Raw genomic sequence first — 21,380 nt, forward strand, 5'->3', positions numbered from 1 at the left:
TGTCCCTCTCACCAGACCCCATTGTCTGCAAGAGGGTCTTGGTTGATCAGAGTCTGACCACTGGGGGTGTGTATTTGGCTTAGGCAAGATCATCTCCAGGGGGTCAAGGTCAGGTTCCCAGGACTTTTCACTGTCTGGTCCCCATCCCTCTCAGAACTGGTTCCTCCCCCTCTATGTCCAAGTTCTGGTCATTTGGAGTCATGAAAGAATGAACTAAACTGTGTGACAGCATGGGTTCTGCTCTTCCACATCTACCATCCCTTCCAATGAGAACTTCCAATTGGATTGGGCCTTGTGCTAACTAGTCAAATTCTATTGTTTACCTGCCACATTTTTCACAATACACTGTGCTCAAAGTGGTCCACAGAATGTATAACAACCATTCAGAACATTTCAATATAGCCACAGAATAATGTAAACGGCACAATTTTTGAGAATTCAACAATTTATTAGCAGTTCATTTCAAATGCATCAGCAAAAATACACGTGTGTGTGTGTGTGTGTGTGTGTGTGTGTGTGTGTGTGTGTGTGTGTGTGTGTGTGTTACCCTTTGGATTTTCCACCTCCAGGACCAAAATGTATTTTAATTCATCTATTTATTTGCTTAAAATATTTCTACACTTTCTTTTCACTGCAGTTTTCAAGGAAACTTAAAATGCTCCCTGAAAATAATATAAAATGCAAATGGCCAATATTAAGCTCTAGCAGAACTGCAGCCATAAAACACACAGCCATAAAATTCATAAACAACCAAGAACAGCAGTTGCTGCCAAACTCAATTGATCAAAGCCCACTAAGCACTGAGGTAAATAAAACAGCTCTTATCTGTCATCTAAAATCTTCCAGGGAACTGCAGGTAAATTATGCTTAGAACCCCCTCCCAGAATTGGTGCTCTTTCTCTTCCTTCAAATTTTTCCTTTAAAACCCACCTTTTCCCATGAAGCTTTTGGTACTTGTTTGGCAAATTGCAATCCTACAACACAGGGGTTCCCAAACTTTTCGATGGGTAGCTCCCTACTGGGCCATTGGTGGTGGCTCCCTACTAGAGCTACAGTCCTATATAAGGTGGCAGGCTTTTCACGAGGATTCCACAGCATCCTTGGCTGGTTTCTTCGGCTCCCCAGGGAGTCATGGCTCAAAGTTTGGGAAGCACTGCTATCATGTTTTCCTGGGAGTAAACCCATTGAACACAATGGGATTTACTTCCAAGTAGCATGCACAGGCTTGCACTCTTAGTTGTCTCTCTTTACTAGAACTAAACTTAAAGTATGTACAACTCAATCATGGATTTCCCCCCTGCCTGCCTTCACCTACCTCCCCTTCCTCTGTTGTTTCCCTTCTGTTGGTATCTAGATTGTAAACTGTGGGGCAGGGGCCTGTCCTGTCATACTGTGTAAAGCACAGTATACAAGCATGGTGTGGCTATGAAATACAACAGCACCCAGATCAAACCCATTTCTGCCCACTCTGCAGGTGTACATATTGGATCCCTATTGCGAATACGCAACGTTGGGCAGAAATCCTATGCACACTTTCCTGGGAGCAAGCCCCATTGAACATCATGGGGCTTCCTTTTGAGTAGACCCGCTTAGGACTGGGCTGTCAGCCAGCAAGCAGCAGCAGCAGCGCAGCCTTCAAGGGGTTGGTTTCAGGTGAGCAGAGCCCATCATCCATCCAAGCCTCACCTGGAGGGGAGAAGGCGAGCAGCGTCGCGGGCACCCCTCCCAGGCCAGCTTGCCGGGCAGTCCCACCCAGATGCGGAGCAGGACGGGAGAAGGGGCGGGGGTTCCCGCAGAGCGCCACGGCAGAAGCGCCGGGGAAGGCAGAGGAGGCGCCTGGGACCCGCTTGCCAGGTAGGGAGGCACCCAGCGCGACGCATCCGAGCCAGAGGGAGGCCCGCAGCAGCTCCGGGCCTCTCGGGCGAAGGTCGTCCGCCGCAGCCTCCAAAGGGCTGGCAGCCCAAGGCGGGCAGCGGGGGCTCCTCCCCCCCGGACGCACCTGCCCTTGCTGGCTGCTGCCAGGCCCCTCCGGTTGCAACCCTAGCCGCACTTTCCTGAGAGTAAGCCCCATCGGTTGTAATGGTGCTGAGTTCTGAGTAGACAGGCGTAGGATGGGGCTGCGATCCTAGCCGCGCTTTCCTGGGAGTGAGCCCCTTGGATTCTAGCGGGACTTGCTTCTGAGGAGACACGCACAGAGTTGGGCTCCCGCCGCCCCTCGAAGGCTCCAAGGCCAGAAGCCTGCCCAGCCGCCAAGGGGCGGGGGGGGGGTCTGCTGCAGCCCCTGCGCGCCCTGCTGCTGGTACCCACGTGCCCAGGCTCCGACCTGGCGGGCCCCTGCGTGGGGGGCGAGGAGGAGCCCCTTGCCGCGGTCAGGAGGAGGAGGGCGCAGGAGGGCGGGAGCGCCCCCTCCCCGCCGCCGCCGTCCTGACGCAGCCGCGCCTTCCCATTTAAGCCGGAGGCTTCCCGGGCAGCGCAGCCTCCGCTCTGCTCGTCTGGGTGGGCCAGCCAGCCAGCCAGCCAGGAGCGCCACCGGTGGCAGGCAGGCAGGCAGCCTGGCTGGGGGCGCGGACCCGGAGACCCCCACCCGGGGCTCATCCGCCGGTGAGTGGGCCTGGGACGGGGGGGGGGCTGCGCCCGGGCGTCCAGCGGCTGGAAGGTCTAGGGGCGCCACGATCCTCCACCCCCCCCGACCTGCGCCCGCCTGGGCTGGGCGGGCGCTGCCACCCCCTCCGGCTGCTGCTTCTCCTTCTGCCCCCTCGCGTTGCTCGGCCAACCGGCGGGCTGCCGCCTGCCTGGCGCTCGCTCCCTCCCCGCGCCCGCCCCCTTTGCTGGAGCGATGCCTGCTGCTGCCGCCCGCCGCCTCCCCAGCCGCAGTGAAGCGTCTGGCTCCGTCGCCTGCGCTGCTGCACTTGGGCACTCGCTCGCCGGGCACCCTCTCCGCCGGCTGCCTCCGCAGGAAGACCCCCCAAGACATGAAGGTCTGGGGCCATAAGATAGAGCTGGTGACAGGTAAGCGCCGCCCCCCTCCTGGGGGCTGCGGGGGAGGGGGCTGCATTGCCCCCCTCCCCTTGGCATCCGAAGCCACCCCTTCGGAATCTGCCCCCAGTTGGGGGAGCCAGGATGGCACCAGCTGCCAGGGGCACTGCCATCCTCCAACTGGGGTCAGCTCCAGCCCTTCCAGGGAGCAGAGGCCAGGCTGGGGAGCTGGAGTGGGGTGGGGGAGTGGTGTAGCTAGAGGAGGTGCAAAGCACCAAGTTTTGCAGGCGCTTGAATGCGCTCTGTAAGCAGCCCTCCCTCCATTCGGAGCCAGGCATTCCGTTTTGTTCCCACCGCCCAGAATGGCTCCAAAGGGATGGGGGCGGGGCCACTTGCATGGTGCGTTCAGGCGCCTGCAAAACTCGGTGCTTTGCACCCCCTCTATCTACGCCACTGGTGGGGGACTCCTCCGCAGTGCCAAGATGGAACTTCTTCCTTTGCCTGCCAGTGACCTTCTTCCTCTGTTCAAACTGCAATTGCTTCCTCTGTGATACTTGGGCAGTGGTGGCAGTCTTGGCAACGCTAAGTTTTCCCCCAGGGGCTTGTGCTCCCTGGTCTCCAAGGCTGGCATCTTCCACTTGGCATCTTCCACTTGGTGCAGTAGCTAACTTGGTGATGCTGTAAAGGAGTAAAGGCTGAGGAGGGGAATGGGCGTGTTCTGTCTGTGCATGTGGCCCCAGGGGCTCTCTTTGTAAGGCAATCTCCACCAATGCTCAGTGCTGGAGGGTTCCTATTGGAGCCTCAATTCCTTCCATGGGGGGAAGGAAGGAGGGGAGGGGGGGTCCACCCTGGACAGCTGCTTCCCGTATGGGTCGAATGGGTCATTTCTGTCTGTCTGTAGACACACCTTTTAGAATGTATGTGTGTATATTGTGATGAGGAGATGCTGGGTTGATCTCAGTGTAAGCAAAGCTTTTGTACAAGTCCTTGTAAAGTTTTTCTCTCTTGCTTCTTGGGGATGCCGGACAGTGCACTTTTCTTCTAGAATGTGCCCTTCTAAAGAGCAGCACTGCAGCAACTGTGTGCCATGGTTGGAGTATCAGGGGTGGACTAGATGATTGGCGGTGCTCACATCAGACCTGTATGGAGATTCCCTAGGCCATCTGCAGTGCCCACATGTTGACCCTGGATGTACGATCCAGCAGTGTGTTGACATCCTGATAGAGCTGTTGCAGGTTTTCAGTCATGCATACAGTGGTACTTGGATGTTCTACAGAAGAAAGACCCCCAAGTCCTCTGCTTTCCAATTCTTTATGCAAAGGAGGTATCACATTCCAGGAGATTTTGTGCTGTGGTGGTCTTCATGGCCTCCAGAATTCCTAAATGCTTTAAAGATGATGACAAGGCACTTGAGAAGAGAAAAGCAAAATTTTCTGGAACAGCTTTTTGGTGCAAATGTTAAAAAAAAAAATTGATAGCCTTTAAGCCCCTGGTACAAAGATTTCCAGGATCAACCCACCCAGACAGGTGCTCCAGTTGCATGGGTTGTCAGCCTGGCTGACCTCTGATTTTGTTCAGTAGTGTTTCCATATTGCAGACAAGAAGACTGAGGTGGAAAGGGGGGGACTTGCCTACCACCTAGCAAGAATAGATGGTGGACGCTGGATTCTATCCAAGGAAGTTCTGATTGGAGGGAGCAGAGTCTTATTGTAGCATGCTACAATAAACACAAGGGAAAACAAAGAAGTGGGAGGATGGGAGATGGATCCAAGGAGCATAAAGTATGAATTTGACAATGGAATGAGAAAAGAGTGGAGGACAAGTCAAAGTCACTGGGAATGAAAGGTGTCATGGAAACTGCACTTGCTTCCCTATCAAATTTGCTTTCCCATACAGGTGCCCCTTGACTTGTGAAATTTCAGGTTGAAGTAAAGTTTGGGTTGTGCAAGGCCTGCCTGTGCTCACCACTTGCTTTGCTGTGTAAGTTGGGGTTGTTCCCTGTGCACTCCACGTTTCCTCTTGCATTTAAAGAATGCATGCAGAGGAAGAAGTGAGGTTGCTGAGGTCTGATCCTTGGAGCACAGCGGTCTCGTCCTTTCCTCCTTGTGAGCTCTTTAAACGAAAAAGGAAATGCGGGGCACCCTGGGAATGATTCCAGCTTGTACAGCACTTAAGAGTCCAGTTCCCTCTTAAGGAAAACTCTCCTTCCCTAAGTGTTCTGGACATTAAATCGGAAAGCGGCTTAGGATTCAGGATTTCAGGATTGTCCTGTTGGTTTCCCATACTCTGTATAGAGATATTGGAGATCACAGGTATCTCCTCCTATTAACTTCCCTGATGCCATTTGAGGCAAGTCTCTGAGCATGCCCTCTGCAAGCCTGTTTCTTCCACTACCTCTTGTCTCTTTATACTTGGTTCCATGTTGTTTTCTCCCCTCCCTTTGCATTGATGCCTTCTTGCCAGGTTCTTCCCAAAGACATTCCTCCCAGTTCTCGTGAGGTGCAGCCAGATGTCCTTCACTGCACAGGCCGTGGCCCAAGAAACAAAGTGCTCCCAGTGACACCGTCTTCACAGTCAGTTGTGCAGTGTTGGGATCCTGCATTCTCTTGCTGTGCCCTGACCAGGGAGGGCAGATGAGAACACCACTTGTACCACCAACATCTTTCCTTCAAGATCCTTGTAGTTTCTCAGGATCCTTCCAAGGCTACTTTGGGCAAATGCATTTGTTCCTACATGGGGTTCTTTTCACCTGATTGAGTCTTGGTAACCTCTCCATCACATCCTGGGTATGCGCACTAGGAAGACAATATACTTGTCCAATCTGCACACTGCTGCCTTAGTCCTTCTCAGTAGGGAGTCCCCTACTACCAGCATGTGTTGTCTCACACTAGAATGTGGATTCCTCTCATTTGTGGGTAACAAAGTCCTTGTCTCTGGTCTGTGGAACTACGGGTGGCAGTTCTTGTCTGGATGTCTACCATAGTGAGCTTGTATCAGTTGCTCAGCTCCAGTGACACAGAACGCCTCTTGGTTCTCTAGTTCCTCCCTGACACTTTCTGCTCACCTTCCACAGGAATTTTCTCTTTCTCAGTGGCCCCCCTCATGTCTTCTTGCATAAAGAGATTATCTGTCTTGTCCAGAAAGTCTTCTCCCACTCCTATGAGCGTGGAAAGGCAAGCCTTCAACACTATCATCTTTTTCTCCAGCAGGGAGATTAGCTTGCAGCGAAAGGTGTAATTCACCCCCAATTCAGGAAGGAAAATAAACATGACACCCTGCAGGTCACTTACTGTGGTTATCTCATGCTTCATACTACTTGGAGCTGCAGATACACCAGCAACTGCAATCTCTGGATCTCCCCTCTCCCCACTAAACTCCCATATGTAGCACCCTTGTAACCATTCGTTCACCCTATTTGTGAGCTTACAACTGTGGGTATTATTCCACCTGAGGAATATGGCTCCTTCTGTAAGCAGATCAGTAAATTGAGGAGCAAACTCTGCCCACTCAGCAGCAAACTCTGCCCACTCTGTACCATATGACCAGCCTAAGGGTGCAGATTAAAAAAAAAGGGGGGGGGAGAAGAGAAAAGAAAAAGGAGGGGAACCAGAAACAGTCCAGCCAGGAACAAATCCATCAACCTCCCACAAGCAAGCAGTACGTGGCCTCACCCCCACCCCCACCAACAAGCAAGAGACAGTCCCCTGCAAAACAACCAACTCCTGCTCATCCACCCCTTCTTTCTTTTTCCCCATATGAAACTCCCAGTGATGTCCTGTGATCTAGACTCTCTAGATCTAGAGAGATGGGGAGAGGAAGAATGACAAGAGGGTGAGTTGAAAGTGGGCAGATGGATGGGGCCAAGACCATGAGAGAGAAGAGGGTGAAGACAGGAAGGAAGCAGTGTTGGGCTGGAGAGAAAAGCAGCAGACACACCAAGGAAGAAGCAAGGGAAAAATGGAGATGACTGGAGAGGGAGGACTGTGAAGGAGTGAACACCGGGGGGGGGGGGAAGGGGCAAACAGGCAGGGGTAACCTAGTTGGGTCCTGTGAACATGGAGCGCACCCCACTTCCAGGCCCTGTAGCAGCCCGCATCTGTGTCACAAGGCCAGAGGTGTCCCATTGGCTGGAAGGATGACTCTGGGCTCCCAGCCCCAGGCAGGGATCTGTATGAAGCAAGGCCAGGAAGACCAGATCTGGAAACTTGGACCATCATCCTCAGAGGACCCACCCCCTGCTCTGCTTGAAGCTCCTGTGTTCATGACAACCTGGTAATAAACCCTTCCCTGAAGCATCTGTCTTGTATATGTAGTTCCCATTCCATTATGATGTGGACATTCCCCAGGAGGAAGAGGGCCCCCCCCCGGCACTCTCATGGCTCTTGAAATCAGGCGGTGCAAGAGTGCCAAATCATGTCAGTTCTGCTTGCTATGTGGAAGGGCTATTCAGAGCACTGAAAACTTGCCCCTTGTCCAGTAGAATGACTTCTCAGCCCTCCATCCAACCTATGAGATTTCTTGCAATGCCCATGTATCTTCTGGCTCTTTAGGCCTAGAAAGTTGCTTTAAAAAAATGAAAGCTAAGATCCTCAGTGTGCTGAAATGTGAGACAAGATGAATGCCTGCTGTTCTTCCTGTGTTCATGGATGGCACACAGCCCTCTCCATGGCCTGGAAGTCCAACATATGTGGTAGGCAAGACAGCGACTCTGCTGGGGAAATGAGCAGACAGACATAGTGTTCTCTTGCGGGAAATTCATGACCGCTGGTACAACTGCCTGTTCGTAATGAGCTGCTCAAAAGAGAGTCAGTTTTTATGGCCTTCTGCCTTAGTCTGCAGCTCACCATGATAAATCCTCTCTGTGTCTGTTTAGAAGAGTGAATCTGTCCTTGGAGGGTGTTCTTTGGCTGAGGCTTTCCAATGCAGCAAAACGAAGCTGCTCATGGCCTGGGTCATTTTTTTTTTTTTGGTGTTGCATCGGGCCCACAGAAATATGAAGAGCTCTGGGGCACAAGTTGCCTGGAACATCTCCTGCTCAGCCCCCTTGACAGTGAGGACACAGCCATCTACTTGTCAAGCTCCCATCCATCTTACTTGTATTTACGCAGGAGATGTTCTTGTGACTTGTTCTGGATTTCAACCTGTCAGTGTGAGAATAGATCGCATGCCATTTTGGGGAGGGGCTTTCTTGGTTCATTGAAGGAGTTGGCTGTAGGAACATCACAGTGTATTGCCAGGTGTTTGGCTACTTGCCCTGAGGCCAGTGGAGCAGATCTGTCCTGTGACACTGCCTCTCTCTTGAAACTCCATTGTAGCCAGTGCTACTGTGATTTGTCAGATATAGGGCTGTGCCTGCACAACTCCCAAAAGCGTGCTCAGATAGCCTGTTGTTAGGCTCTCCTGTTGTTGCAGGGTGCAATAGGATGCTTTGAAAAGAGAATATTTCTTTGCCCAGTGTGTAGTTAGTATGTGGAACTCCTGGCCACAGGATGTGGTGATGGTATCTGACCTAGACGCCTTTAAAAGAGGATTGGACAGATTCTTGGAGGAAAAGTCCATCACAGGTTGCAAACCATGGTGGGTATGTGCAGCCTCCTGATTTTAGAAGTAGGTGACATCAGTGCCAGATGCAAGGGAGTGGCACCAGGAAGCAGGTCTCTTGCTGTCTTATGTGCTCCCTAAGGCAGCTGGTGGGCCAGTGTGAGATACAGAAAGCTGGACTAGATGGGCCTTTGGCCTGATCCTGCAGGGCTCTTCTTATGTTCTTGACTGAGAAACAGGACCATGGACAGCTCACTGTGGAGCTGTTCACATTCAGCCTGGTTGCAGGAACCCAAGAGCAGCAAGCCATGGTTTGATCCCTCAGTGATTTAGAGCCAGCAGAGGGCTCAAGTGGTCATCCTGTAAGGTTGCTGGTTTTATCTCCCTCCCCCAAAAAACACAACTGTTGTGCCTTGTTTCTCTCTGTTGCTCCAGAGATACTGTAATCGGTACCCTCCTGTGTTGCCATAGGTTCTAAGGAGGAGTCATCCCAGGAAGAGGAGGGCAGAGCTACCTCCCCTGTTGCCAAAGATGCTTTCATATGCTCCTGAGGTTTCTGTCTCATGCGAGTCTCTGGTGGCCCTTTCTTGAGACAATCGCTTTCCCCAGTTTTCTTCGACCTTTGTGTCTTCAGGGGTCCACTGCTGGGCCATGACACCTGCCCTTAGAGCCCTCCAGAGAGCTGCTGTAGCCTCCTGGCCAGAAACCCTAGCTACAAATCAGGACTTTCTGTTTTGGATCTCATCTTTGCCATGAGTTCACCAGGTGACATTCGGTAACATACTCCCTCACCATCCTCCGCTACTATTCACCTTACAGGGTTGCTGAAAGCATTGCAACAAGTGAATGCACATAAAATGCTTTAAACATTTGAAACTATTATTGTCTGCCTCTGAATATGACTGTAGTCCCCATGCAGGGCTCCGTCTCAGCAGCCACTGCCTGTGTTACCTGATATGAAAGTTCTTGCACCGGAGGGCTTGTGCTTCTTGACTTGTACAAGATTCCATAGGACTGGGTGGTTAGTTTAACATTGTTGTTTTATGATTATAATTCCCTTTTCTGCAGGGATTGGGCAAAGAACTTGACACTAACTGGGGGTGGGATTTATCTTTATTTTGTTTTCTTAAAACTCTTATATTTCACTGTTTCTGCCCCCAAATGTGTTGGATGTGGCTCTTGGTAAAACTCATCAAAAACCAATATAGCAAATAAAAATTCAGATATAAAAAAAAATGAAGTGCAATCAGGAAAAGAGAGCTTTTCTTATTGCCCTGTAGGGCTACCATCTCCTAGCTCAGTGATTCCCAAATGTTTTAGCACTGGGACCCACTTTTTAAAATGACACTCTGTTGGGACCCACCTAGCTTTACAAGACTTTAAAAAAAAAAAAAGGTTTCACTTTACCAGCCGTTCAAACCTCTGTTTTTATTCTTTTTACCATGGTGGAGTGTGGACGACTGCCTTCTGGAGCATTTGTTAAGCTCCATGTTCATCGGATTGGGACCATTCTGGTGGCCTCGCATTCGCCTCATTCTGCCCATCAAAGTGGACCAAGACACGCTTGCCAACTTGCAAGTAAAATGTGTGAATGCTGATCGATTTCCGTTTCCATAGGGTTCAGTACATTTTCCTTGTCAACTATCAACTTGTCAGTTTCACAACCCACCAAAATCAGGTCGCTGCCCACTGGTGGGTCCCAACCCACAGTTTGGGAACCACTGTCCTAGCTGCTTTTCAAAAGCTAGGGTGCTAAGTCTATACAGTAGGCAACACCAGTTGTTGCATCAGTTTCGCATTTCTTGTACTGCATGTTGCATTGCAAAAGACCTGCTAGAATCTGCAATTCTCCTTCATATCAGAGGAAGTTAAGTTCTTGCCAATTAACTGCAGGTAGGCAGCAAAGGGTCTTTCTAGCTTGGGGTTTGCCATGGGTTCAAGGAGCTGTATTCTTCCTCCAAACTTCTCAAAGTTACCGCTGCAGAATGGGAAGAGAAGTCAAGGTTGATTATGTGACTCTTTGCTTCTGGCATTGTATCTTTGCATCTGACCCTGGTGGCACATTCAGGACATTACTAGTTGTCCTTTGCAAGTGGAGACACCTGCAAGTTCTCCAGGGACAGCTGTGGGGAAATAGCCACACTGGCAAAAAGGCTTTGGTGCATCTGAGATGGGTCCCCACCAGCCTCGTTGTTGGAATGAGTCTTCCCGACTCATGGATAGTCTGTGCAAGCCTCAGATCTGTTACTCTAAGCACCAGAAATTTCAGGTGCTTTCATTGATTTATTGTTTGGCTCTTAAGAGGGCAGACATTCCAGTAATGGACATATTGTGTATCGGAGATGTGCATGCCCAGTGGTTGTAGAACTCTGTGACATGTGCCTCACTTCTCTGAGCAGTGAGAAGTCCAGGGGTGGTGCTGTAAAGTTCAGTTCTTTTTGACTGGAAGGGCACAGTAGGTTTATAGTGACTTTCTAATATTTGCTTAATTGAAAGCTCTTGGAAACAAATGCCGATCCTGCACTAGACTCATAGGGAGTTATCCAGCCAATACAGCTGTTGCAGAGAGAGGAAGATGAAACTGGTCCTGGGCCAGACTGGACCTAGGTTCTTCAACCAGGCTTCTTCTAAAGAGCTTTGAAGAGTAGTGGAGACAGAAGAGGTGGGGGGAAATGGGGTGGACAGAGATGGGAGGTAGGCGGTTTGGGTCCCGGGAGAGTCAGGCAGGATCAGGGGTGGGTCCCCGGTCTCATCTTTTTTTTTATTGGGGTCATGGCACAAAAAAGATTGAAGACCAGTGGTGTATAGGAAGGAAGAGCTGTGTTTTCTGCCTCAGGCACCAAAAGTCTGTGGTCCAGCCCTCTTCTTGAGAACTTGTTGGCCTTTCTCTTTCTCCCTCTCATCCCCCCCCCCATACTGCTGCTTCTTCCAGGCATGCTATGGTGCAGCCTTGGTTGTTACACCTGTGTTGCTTCCTCTTCCTCCTCCATGGCTATCTGGCTCCAGGCCTCTTTCACCACCTCTCCACCATACAGACTGATTGCCTGAGACTAGCAAGTCCCAAATGCCAGTTGCTTGTCTCCCCAGGCAGCATTCAGGTAGCTTAGCACTGGAGGCTGCATCCATAATACCAGGTCTCCAGACCCCAGCCCCTGTGGTCCTAAGCTGGGGAAGAGGAGCAACGTTGGAACTTGGAATGCTGGAAAAGCATCTCTTCAAACACAAATCTTTTTCAAAGAATAGTTGCCAGAATCTTGTGCAAAGGCTGTGATTGCACTTCTTTTTGAATTTGCCCCAGTAAAGGGATAGAGGTAACTGGCCCATCTATTTGTATGTGTGTGTCTTTTTTTAATGTTTTCTAATTAAATCCTTACTGTAGCATAGCAGGGTTAAAAAAAAAAAAGAACCCAAACCTTTCAGGAATTTACCCCAGTAAAATGATATGCAGTGAATAATATGAACAGAAAAATACTTAGACTTGTGAATAAACTTTGCAAATTCGGATCATTTTGATGAGTCACTTTTAAAGATAAGATTATTGAACTAATAGTATGTAGATTTCTGAATAAGGTACAGTATTTTAATTTATAAAAATTGTATAGCTCTTTGGATGATACACAGTATGCTTAGACTACAGTTGTTTCATTTTGCATTTTTAATCCACCTTAATTTGAAGAACTATTCTTTTTAAAATGTCTTGGGCTTGTCTTCCTAGCCCCTTGGGTTTTTTTCCCCTGAGCCAGGGAGCCTCCTCTCAAATCTTCTTAAGGCAAGACATGATTCTCTCAGCCTCTGCTCTTATATTTGCAACATGGGGCAATAAAACTGGCCTATCTTTCCGGGCTATTGGGAAATGGCTGAAATAATTAGCACTCTGAACATGCCAGAGTGCTCTACAGGTGCTAAGCATAATGATTAATCCTGATCTACTTCCCACTGAACTGGGGGCTCAGCTGGGATATTATGATGCCTCCTGGGTATGTGAGTAGGGTCCATTGGTACCTTTTTTGGGCAGCCTGTAGTTCCCTAGCTAGACCATAGAGAAACCAAGCATGACCTGGCAACTTACCTCAGCCTGGAGCTTGGATGCTCATAGATCTGTGCTGTACTCACTGGTGCTCTTGGTTTCCTCCCCTGTCCAGGACTCTTGCTGCAGGAAATGACCATGGCTGGCCTGCATGAGCTGCGATTTACAGAAGAGAAACCGCTGCTTCGGGGCCAGGACACTGAGCTTGTGAGTCTTTTGGGTCTACAAATGTGATAACTTTTTTGCAGAGGGTATTTGTCTTGACCAGGGGTGCCCAAACCCCGGCCCTGGGGCCCCATGTGGCCCTCAAGGCCTCTCAATGCAGCCCTCAGGGAGCCCCCAGTCTCCAATGAGCCTCTGGCCCTCTGGAGATTTGTTGGAGCCCTCACTGGCCCGACACAACTGCTCTCTGTGTGAGGGCGACTGTTTGACCTCTCACATGAGCTGTGGGATGAGAGCTTCCTCCACTGCTTGCAGTTTCAGGTCTGTGATGCAGTAGCAGCAGCAAAGGCAAGGCTAGCCTTGCGTTGTACAAGGCCTTTATAGGCTATCAGCTATTTCAAGACCTTCATTCATTCATAGAAGTTCATCTTTAATATATTCATTTATGTAAACTTATGTAAATTTATTCAAATTTTAAATATAAATTAATTCTTTTTTTTCCTCGGCCCCCAGCACAGTGTCAGAGAGATGTTGTGGCCCTCCTGCCAAAAACTTTGGACACCCCTGGTCTTGACTAAGGATCCAATCCTATCCAATTTTCCAGCACCGGTGCAACCGCAATGCAGCCCCTAGATAAGGGAACAAATGTTCTCATACCTTGAGGAGGCATCTGTGATCACCTCCCCAATGCAGGAAACAGTGCATACCCCATTGGCATTGCAGCACTGGAAAATTGGATATGATTGGGCCCTAACTTCCCCCAAGCTTTGTCATCTAGTTGGCTGCTAAATGAATAGCAACCCAACTGGTACCTGACCTGCACTCTGAACCAACATGAACAGAAGCAATCTTGATGAAACTCTGAATAGTGCCCAGGATCTGGTGCAAGATGTCACTACCAAGTGCAAGATATCCGGTGCAAGATATTCACTTGGGAACAGTGTCCATGATGCTGTTGGATAGAAGCTAAACAAGTGGGAAATGCCCTAGGAAGTTCTATATTAAGGATTGGTTGAAAAAGGAAGCTGAGCAGGGGAGCTAGGAAAGTCAAGTCCCTTTACAATGTTTGAAGGTTGTTTAATCTCACTGTAGTAAAGGACCAAATGAGATGTCTGCAACTGATTAGGGAGGCAACAAATTGGTTCAAAAGAATGCTAGAATAGTTAAATATAAGAGTCAAGGAGGCTGTAAAAGGCACGAAAAGCAGAAGTTTTGTTCAAAAGTATAAAAGGGTACAGATGCTGGCACAAAGAATGTAATATAACAATGTAGCAAGATGAGGTTAGAAGAGGAAATTGCTAAAGATCTGAAAAATAGTGATAAATGTTCCTGCCTATGCATCGGAAGCAGCAAACCAGCCAAAGAGGCAACAGGACTGCTGAACTGGTAGCCTTCAGCATATCAAGAGCTGAGTCCCATCTCAACCCCCAGCCTGCCAGTTGGGACTCACCTGGTCTCTGCGGTCACCTTGCCACCCTTCCTCTTGGTTTGTGCTATTTTTGCAGCTGCTCCAGCTGTGTTGCTTCTCCTCTTTCACACCGGCCAGCATGTATGCTGCATACCTGGCCACAGTGTCAGCAGTTTGTACCTTGTGATGGTTGCAGGCTGCTCAGTCTGCATCTGCCATGGCATGATGTGGGCAGGCATTTTTGGTTGACCAGCTGGTGGGTGGGAGGCAAGGGCACGTGGACCGCCTCTTCCTCCTTCCTCTTTTATGGCATTGCTGCTGTGCTGTTTCCTTCCAAGTCAGTTGGAGGGAGTGGAGAGGCAGAGAGTGGCATGGCAATGGTGTGTGCTCAGTTTTGGAAGGTGAGGAGAGAGAAAGAGGAAGTGAAGCCAAATGGCACAGGGAGTGCCACAGCAGGGGGTGAGCAGGCACATGCGCAGGAGATTGAGAGGGGTCTTCTGAAGATTAGAGGCGTGGCCAAGTACCCCCTCCAAAGCTGGTGTCTCTGGGATATATCTTATGTAGGACTCCTAGGCCTGGCCGTTGTTTAGGCTCTCTAGGCCTGAGGCCTAGAATGGTGGCAGCAACCCCACTGCAACTCGCCTGAAGTTGGATCCCGACCCACATGTTAAGACCTGTGTGCCAAATGTCAGAGGTATAAAAGGGGAATCAAAGGGATTCAGGGAAACCCTGACTTGAGTTGGTGAGAGGCCATTTCTTTCTGGGTTGAGGGTCTGATGAACTTCCAGAGGCCAGAGTTTTCTCTGCATGTTGAATGAATGGCAAGGGTTTGTGGGGCCGTGTCTGTGGTTGTTGTTCCATGTGGGACTGTCAACTCTGACCAGGCACTTCAAGGGTCTTCACCTATCCCACACAGTGGATGCTGCTGCTCCTGTTCCCTTACAGTGTGCTGTGCATACACATTTGTCACACAAGCTTGTAAAGTTGTGGGATCATGGACAAAGGCAGGAAATATAGGGAGCCCATTTGAGTGGGCGAGAAATAGTTCTTTGAGATAGAAAACCTCATAGTGGGCAGGTTTTATGATCTGGAGGTTGAGCTGCTGCCTTGCCTGAAAAAGCTAAGCAGGATCAGCTTGGGTCTCACCGTGGATAGGTGACTGGAAGCCACTGGCTAGAGACAAAGGAATGTAGACTGGCAAGAAATGGATAACATCCTGAGAACCAGGCCTGAGGTGTGTGTGTGAGGTGAGATGAGCTGCCTGTGGAAGCTTGAAAAGTGCAAGAGCTGTGTTTTACTATGAAAGGAAACTCCTGGAGAAATGAAGTTTCTTTCAAAGAATACCACTTGTATTAACCACATTTGAAAAAAGGGGTTTATTGTCAGTCTGCCTATGTAAAACTGCCTTGAGCCTATGCAACTTTAGTCTACTAGGAGAAAGGCACTACATAAATACAGGCATGCGCTGCTTAACAATGGACCACATAATGATGGACTGCATATATGACAGCGGTCAAAGAGGTTCTTAATGAGGCAGTGAAGTCTCCCATAACCTGCAGCAGAGTGTTTGTTTACACAACAGAGAGACTCTTAATGCAAAGAAGAGGCAGTCTGTCTCCAGTAGCCTGTGCAGCCAGCAAGTGTCTGGCAGGAAGTGTCTGTTCACACAACAAAGGCACTAGATTGGGCTGAATGTTCACTTAATAACCGATTTGCATAACAACGGGGATTGGAGAATGTATCCCAGTCGTTATGTGGCACACACCTGTACTGTAATAAAGAAAGAAAGAAAGAAAGAGAGAATCTGTGAAGATGGGCCCTGAAAGCAGTTGCCCTCCCCTTCTTCCCTGCATGCCCTGTGCTGGTGGTGGCCCTGCTCTGAGGGCAGTCTGGATACAGGGATGCACAGAGTCTGCATGAAAGAAAGTCGGGAGACACCACGGCCAAAGTGAGAACTAACACTTTTCTTTGACCTCTTTTCCTCTCCAGGAGAATTCAGACACTTTCCTGTCCACTGTGGACACCGATTGGAAGGTCAGTCACTGCTTCGTCTCATTGTCATGTCCCCCATCCTGTTTTGTCATGTACATCAGCAGTGCTCAAGCTGCCTGGCTTCAGGTTTCATAGGTCACCCTCTTGATCTACAGTGAGTGACACCCAGTAAATCTGAAGAAGGGGGGCGCCTTGTGAAGGAGGACTGTCAACACATCCCATGTTGGGAAAGGGGAATGTAGCAGAGTAACAATCAAAAGAAGACTCCCTCCCAATGGTAAAAAGGGTAACTCCCACCATCCAAGGTTAACTGCTGTGAATGAAGCACACACAAAGGAGCAGAGGTTTGGTTAAAGGTTCAAAAAGAAGTACTTGACTTACAGAGCATAGTAGATTATGTGCATTTTCTGATTAGGATCAGAGACTCTAACATGTGGGGAACAAGGGACCCTAGAGCTAACCCCTTTGAATGCGAGAGTGATGAGGATAGGGCCTGTGAGCAATGGCACTCTAGCTGGGCACATCCGTCTTGTCTGGAGTGAGAGGATGTGTGAGAAGGAGAGAGGAAGGAAATAGAACTAAGGAACCATATATCCTGCAAGGACCATAGAGAACAGGTAGATGGTCTTGGAAGTCCTGCAAGCATTGTTGCACTAAACATCCACCATCCCAAGCTGCACTGGGTTGTATCTAGTGTCTGATGAAGAGGTAAATTCTCCTCTGCAGCTCAGAGTGCATCTGGCTTGTCCTGTGAGAACTCACTTAAGTTCCCTTGGAGCAACTAGATGTGAGCTAGACCCTTCTCATGTTACCCTTTGCCACTCCTTCTCACATCTAGTAGGTAATGGCTGAGACATGTGGGAGGAGCCATTCTGAAGCTATTCCAAGCAGCTGTGTGGTGGACTCCTCATGCATGACCTGAGACTTGTGGCACTGCCTTTGGAAATCAGGTTTCTGCAGCATGGGACTAACATGGATATACCTAAAGTGAGTTCCATGCATTAGCCATTTGTCAGATTGGGCTTGGGCTGAGCCTTTGCACTGGAATTCCAATGCCCACCTGGCATCCCTGGTCCCACAGGCTAGTCACTTTCCTGCTGATTCTGCTGGACAGAATTAACTCAACAAAGACTAGTCTGTCCCTTGCTTTATGGGGATTTTAAACTATCATGAGTATTTGTTTTCCCAGTTTCCCAACATAAGAGACAGACAGCTTGATTGACTGAACTGGCTCTCCTTTCAGCTGGTGGGTTGAGTGATCCATGTAGGTGTGCGCATATGGTGATTGACAGCCAGGAGCCCCTCACTGTGGAGCGTTATGTTGTCCTTCAGGGTAAGAGGATGGTAGTCTGCGTCTGCCAACCCTATGCTGGATGGGGCTATATCATATGGGGGGGTTGTCCTTCCCACCCCCTGAGAATTATAGTTCTGAGAGTTGGAACTCAAGAGGGTTGGTGCTCAGACGTGTCCATTGGGCACAAACATCATGTTGGACAGGCATCCCGTGTCTTGGCTTAACTGGAGACATGCCGGTCAAAGGAGATCCTGTTCCTGTATTTTCCAGTTGAGATCTAGGAATCTTCTCGGTCTCTTCGCTTGAGCTGTAAGTAGCTATGGAAAGCAGGCCTCCCAGTTGCAGAGTCTGTGGACCACTTGAAGAGTGATGAGAACTTGCCTGAAATCAAATCTTAGTCAGCTGTGAGAAATAGCACTGGTTTCCATGGCAGCAGTTGCTTGGGCAACATAAGGGGTGTGTATGTTTATTTCAAAGCTGGAACAGCTCTTGTTCCTTTTGTGGACATCCCTCCCCAGTGCCTTCCCTCCTATTTCTACACACAGGCAGATGAATCCTGTTACAAGGGAGCCCTTGGCTTTGGGAGGCTTAACTGTTGGGGGCCATGCTAGTGCAGACCCTATGTGGAAACTGGGGCAGGTGGAGAGCAGCCCTTGGGCTAGAGCCTCCTTTCTCCCAGATCTGCCCCATGCCAGGGATCTGGGAGGGCTGGTGCGTGGCTGTTACTGATCTGAAGAATCTTGCCAATCTGAGGGAGAGAGGGTGAAATGTAACAAGGCTGAACTTAAAAATATAAGGGAGGGGGTGTAGGTTGGATAGTGAAGAGAGAAATAAAACAGACTTGGGAAATGACTTGGATGTTGACTATGCTCAGGTGTGGATGTGAGGGCACACACACACACAGGTAATTACAGGCAAACTTGAAAAGTAAATAATTCCCTATTGCAATGGTTCTAAACCAGGGATGTCAAACTCATTTCATACAGTGGGCCAAATAACATTCAGGCCTGCTGAATGCCAGATGTCATAAAGCAGGAAGTGATGTTATAAAGCAGGTCATGACCAGAAATGAGCACTTTTTTCTCGCTTAGGAAGTCATTCGCTGCAAATGACAGAAGAGAAAACACACAATTCTTGACCGTATTTTCAAGGTATGGGAAAGCCCAGTTGTCACACAGGCCACCCTTTCAACAGTGACACCTCAGCACAGATAAAGAGTTTCAGTGGGCCACATACGGCTTCCAGGCCTTGTGTTTGACACGCCTGTTCTGAACCTTTTTCAACTTGCATATCACTTGGCAGCCTATTTCCATAAATTGTACTATTTATATTAGCAAAATGTTTGTAATTAATATAATTGCTCTTATTTCAAATTTATATATTGTAACTTTAAATAAATGACCCTTTAAAGGGGTTAAATTGCCAGTTTTCAATCACTGATCCATATCTGATAACACACAAATTGAAAAATAAATTTAAAACTTAAACCGCTGCCAAAAACTGCAGGTCTGTAAAATCTGCAGGGCAGAAAGGATGGAGATGCTAAATGGATATTGCATGGAGATGTGCACAAGATGGCTTGGGATCCTCTTATGGAGTATCCCTTTCTCCAAAAATGTGGACCATTTTTATTGGAGACAAGTGGCAGATGATGTCTTGCCGAAGCATGATTCCTTGCCACAGGATGTGGTGATAGCATCTGGCCAGATGTCTTTGAAAGGGGATTGGACAAATTTCTGGAGGAAAAATCCATCACAGGTTACAAGCCAAGATATGTGTGTGCAACCTTCTGATTTTAGAAATGGGATATGTCAGATGCAAGGGAGGGCACCAGGATGCAGGTCTCTTGTTGCCTTGTATGCTCCCTGGGGCATTTGGTGGGCCACTGTGAGATACAAGAAGCTGGGCTAGATGGGCCTATGGCCTGAAATGAATGATCCAGCGGGTCTGTTCATATGTTATTATTGTCCTGTCTAACCACACTATGCCTTGTATGCATCTGGATCAGCTCGGAGCAGTTCTGGCTACTCTGCTTACTGGGGTGGAGGGTGATGGAGAAGAACGCATTGGTCGCACTGTCTTACACCCAGTACCACAATCATGCCTACTAAGTTGTATGGGCCAAAGCCAAGTGCCACACAGCATGGAGCTTGGTAACCTGGAGATTCAGCTATAATGCATGGTGTCCTTGTCAAGCATCTGGAGATGGTGTTGCAATGCAGTCAGATGCTGCACTGCAAGAGAAGGTGTCTGTACACCTTAGGAATATAGCTTACTGCATGACAGTGTGTTGACTCCCATCTTGCTCATTAGCTGGAGAGGGTATTGGCAATGGAGGGCCATTGCTGAGACTTGTTGCATATACTGTCTGATGAGCTCCTGCCCAAGAACTGTTTGGGTACTGCCCTACAGCACCCTTGATGGGAGACCAATGGGAGACAAATGTGCTTGGGGGCTGGGACTATGGCCAATGAAGAGGCTACTACTACATGTGCTGATCCACCTATATGGAACTTGTGGACAAGGTAAATGTGTGACTTACATGAAAGTCACCAGATGTGATTGTGAGGAGCTCCAAAAGGATCTCTCCAAACTGGCAGAATGGGCAGCAAAATGGCAGATGCGTTTCAATGTAAGTGTAGTCTTGCACATTGGGGCAAAAAAATCAAAACTTCACATATAGGCTAATGGGTTCTGAGCTGTCTATGACAGATCAGGAGAGAAAACTTGGGGTGGTGGTGGACAGGTCGATGAAAGTGTTGACCCAATGTGCAGCGGCAGTGAAGAAGGCCAATTCTAAGCTTGGGATCATTAGAAAAGGTATTGAGAACAAAACAGATAATATTATAATGCTGTTGTACAAATTGATGGTAAGGCCACACCTGGAGTATTGTTTCCAGTTCTGGTCACCGCATCTCAAAAAAGACATAGTGGAAATGGAAAAGGTGCAAAAGAGAGCGACTAAGATGATTACGGGGCTGTGGCACCTTCCTTATGAGGAAAGGCTACGGCTTTTGGGCCTCTTCAGCCTAGAAAAGGGGCGCCTGAGGGGGGACATGATTGAGACATACAAAATTATGCATGGGAAGGATAAAGTGGATAGAGGATGCTCTTTACACTCTCATATAACACCAGAACCAGGGGATATCCACTAAAATTGAGTGTTGGGAGAGTTAGGACAGACAAAAGAAAATATTTCTTTACGCAGCTTGTGGTCGGTCTGTGGAACTCCTTGCTGCAGGATGTGGTGACTGCCTTTGCCCTGGATGCCTTTAAAAGAGGATTGGACAAGTTTCTGGAGGAAAAATCCATTATGGGTTACAAGCCATGATGTGTATGTGCAACTTCCTGATTTTAGAAATGGGTTATGTCAGAATGCCGGACGCAAGGGAGGGCACCAAGATGAGGTCTCTTGTTATCTGGTGTGCTCCCTGGGGCATTTGGTGGGCCGCTGTGAGATACAGGAAGCTGGACTGGATGGGCTTATGGCCTGATCCACTGGGGCTATTCTTACGTTCTTATAAGCTGGTCAAACCCCCCCCCCCCCCCAAGAATTGCCACAACCACTTTTAGACTGGCATCAGGTATGATCTGTAGGGTATTGCCAGTACTGTACGCTTTTGGCATTTCCATAGCATCTGCCATCTTTGAGGAGATTTGTGAGCATAGAGACCATGCCAAGATTGGTTGTTGGGCTTGGAGATGCTCAATCAATGGCCATGATTTATTGCACGAAATCAAGGGGTTTCATGCAATAAAGTTCATGAACTGTGTTGGTGCCCTGGATGGAAGCCACATCCAATCTCCTGAACAGGGCTGATGGTTACTTTACCACAAGAAATACCATTCAATCATGCTTTGGTGGTGATAGGCAATGTTCATGGACATTTTTGCACAGGTGCCCTGCAGATACCATGATTTCCCTTGTGGATTCTGCAGATTGCCCAAGAGGATGGAGGAGGGTACTTGGGCACCCAACA

General features: G+C 48.9%; 1 protein-coding gene across 2 annotated transcripts in view; it reads left to right on the forward strand.

Annotated features, from left to right (window-relative positions):
- Positions 1-1,835: 1,835 nt before the first annotated feature.
- Positions 1,836-21,380, forward strand: part of NDRG4 (NDRG family member 4) — a 59,906-nt gene continuing 40,361 nt past the window's right edge. The window contains exons 1-3 of one of the 2 annotated variants that reach the window (XM_066637907.1): positions 1,836-1,854; positions 12,660-12,751; positions 16,104-16,148. In XM_066637907.1, coding sequence (XP_066494004.1) covers positions 12,677-12,751; positions 16,104-16,148 — 120 coding nt within the window. In that variant the 5' untranslated portion in view covers positions 1,836-1,854; positions 12,660-12,676. Of the gene's footprint in view, positions 1,855-12,659; positions 12,752-16,103; positions 16,149-21,380 lie in introns of those variants that run through there. The other variant, XM_066637911.1, reaches the window with a different exon arrangement.

This window comes from Tiliqua scincoides, chromosome 9, assembly GCF_035046505.1.
Source record: "Tiliqua scincoides isolate rTilSci1 chromosome 9, rTilSci1.hap2, whole genome shotgun sequence".
Classification (NCBI taxonomy): Eukaryota; Metazoa; Chordata; class Lepidosauria; order Squamata; family Scincidae; genus Tiliqua; species Tiliqua scincoides.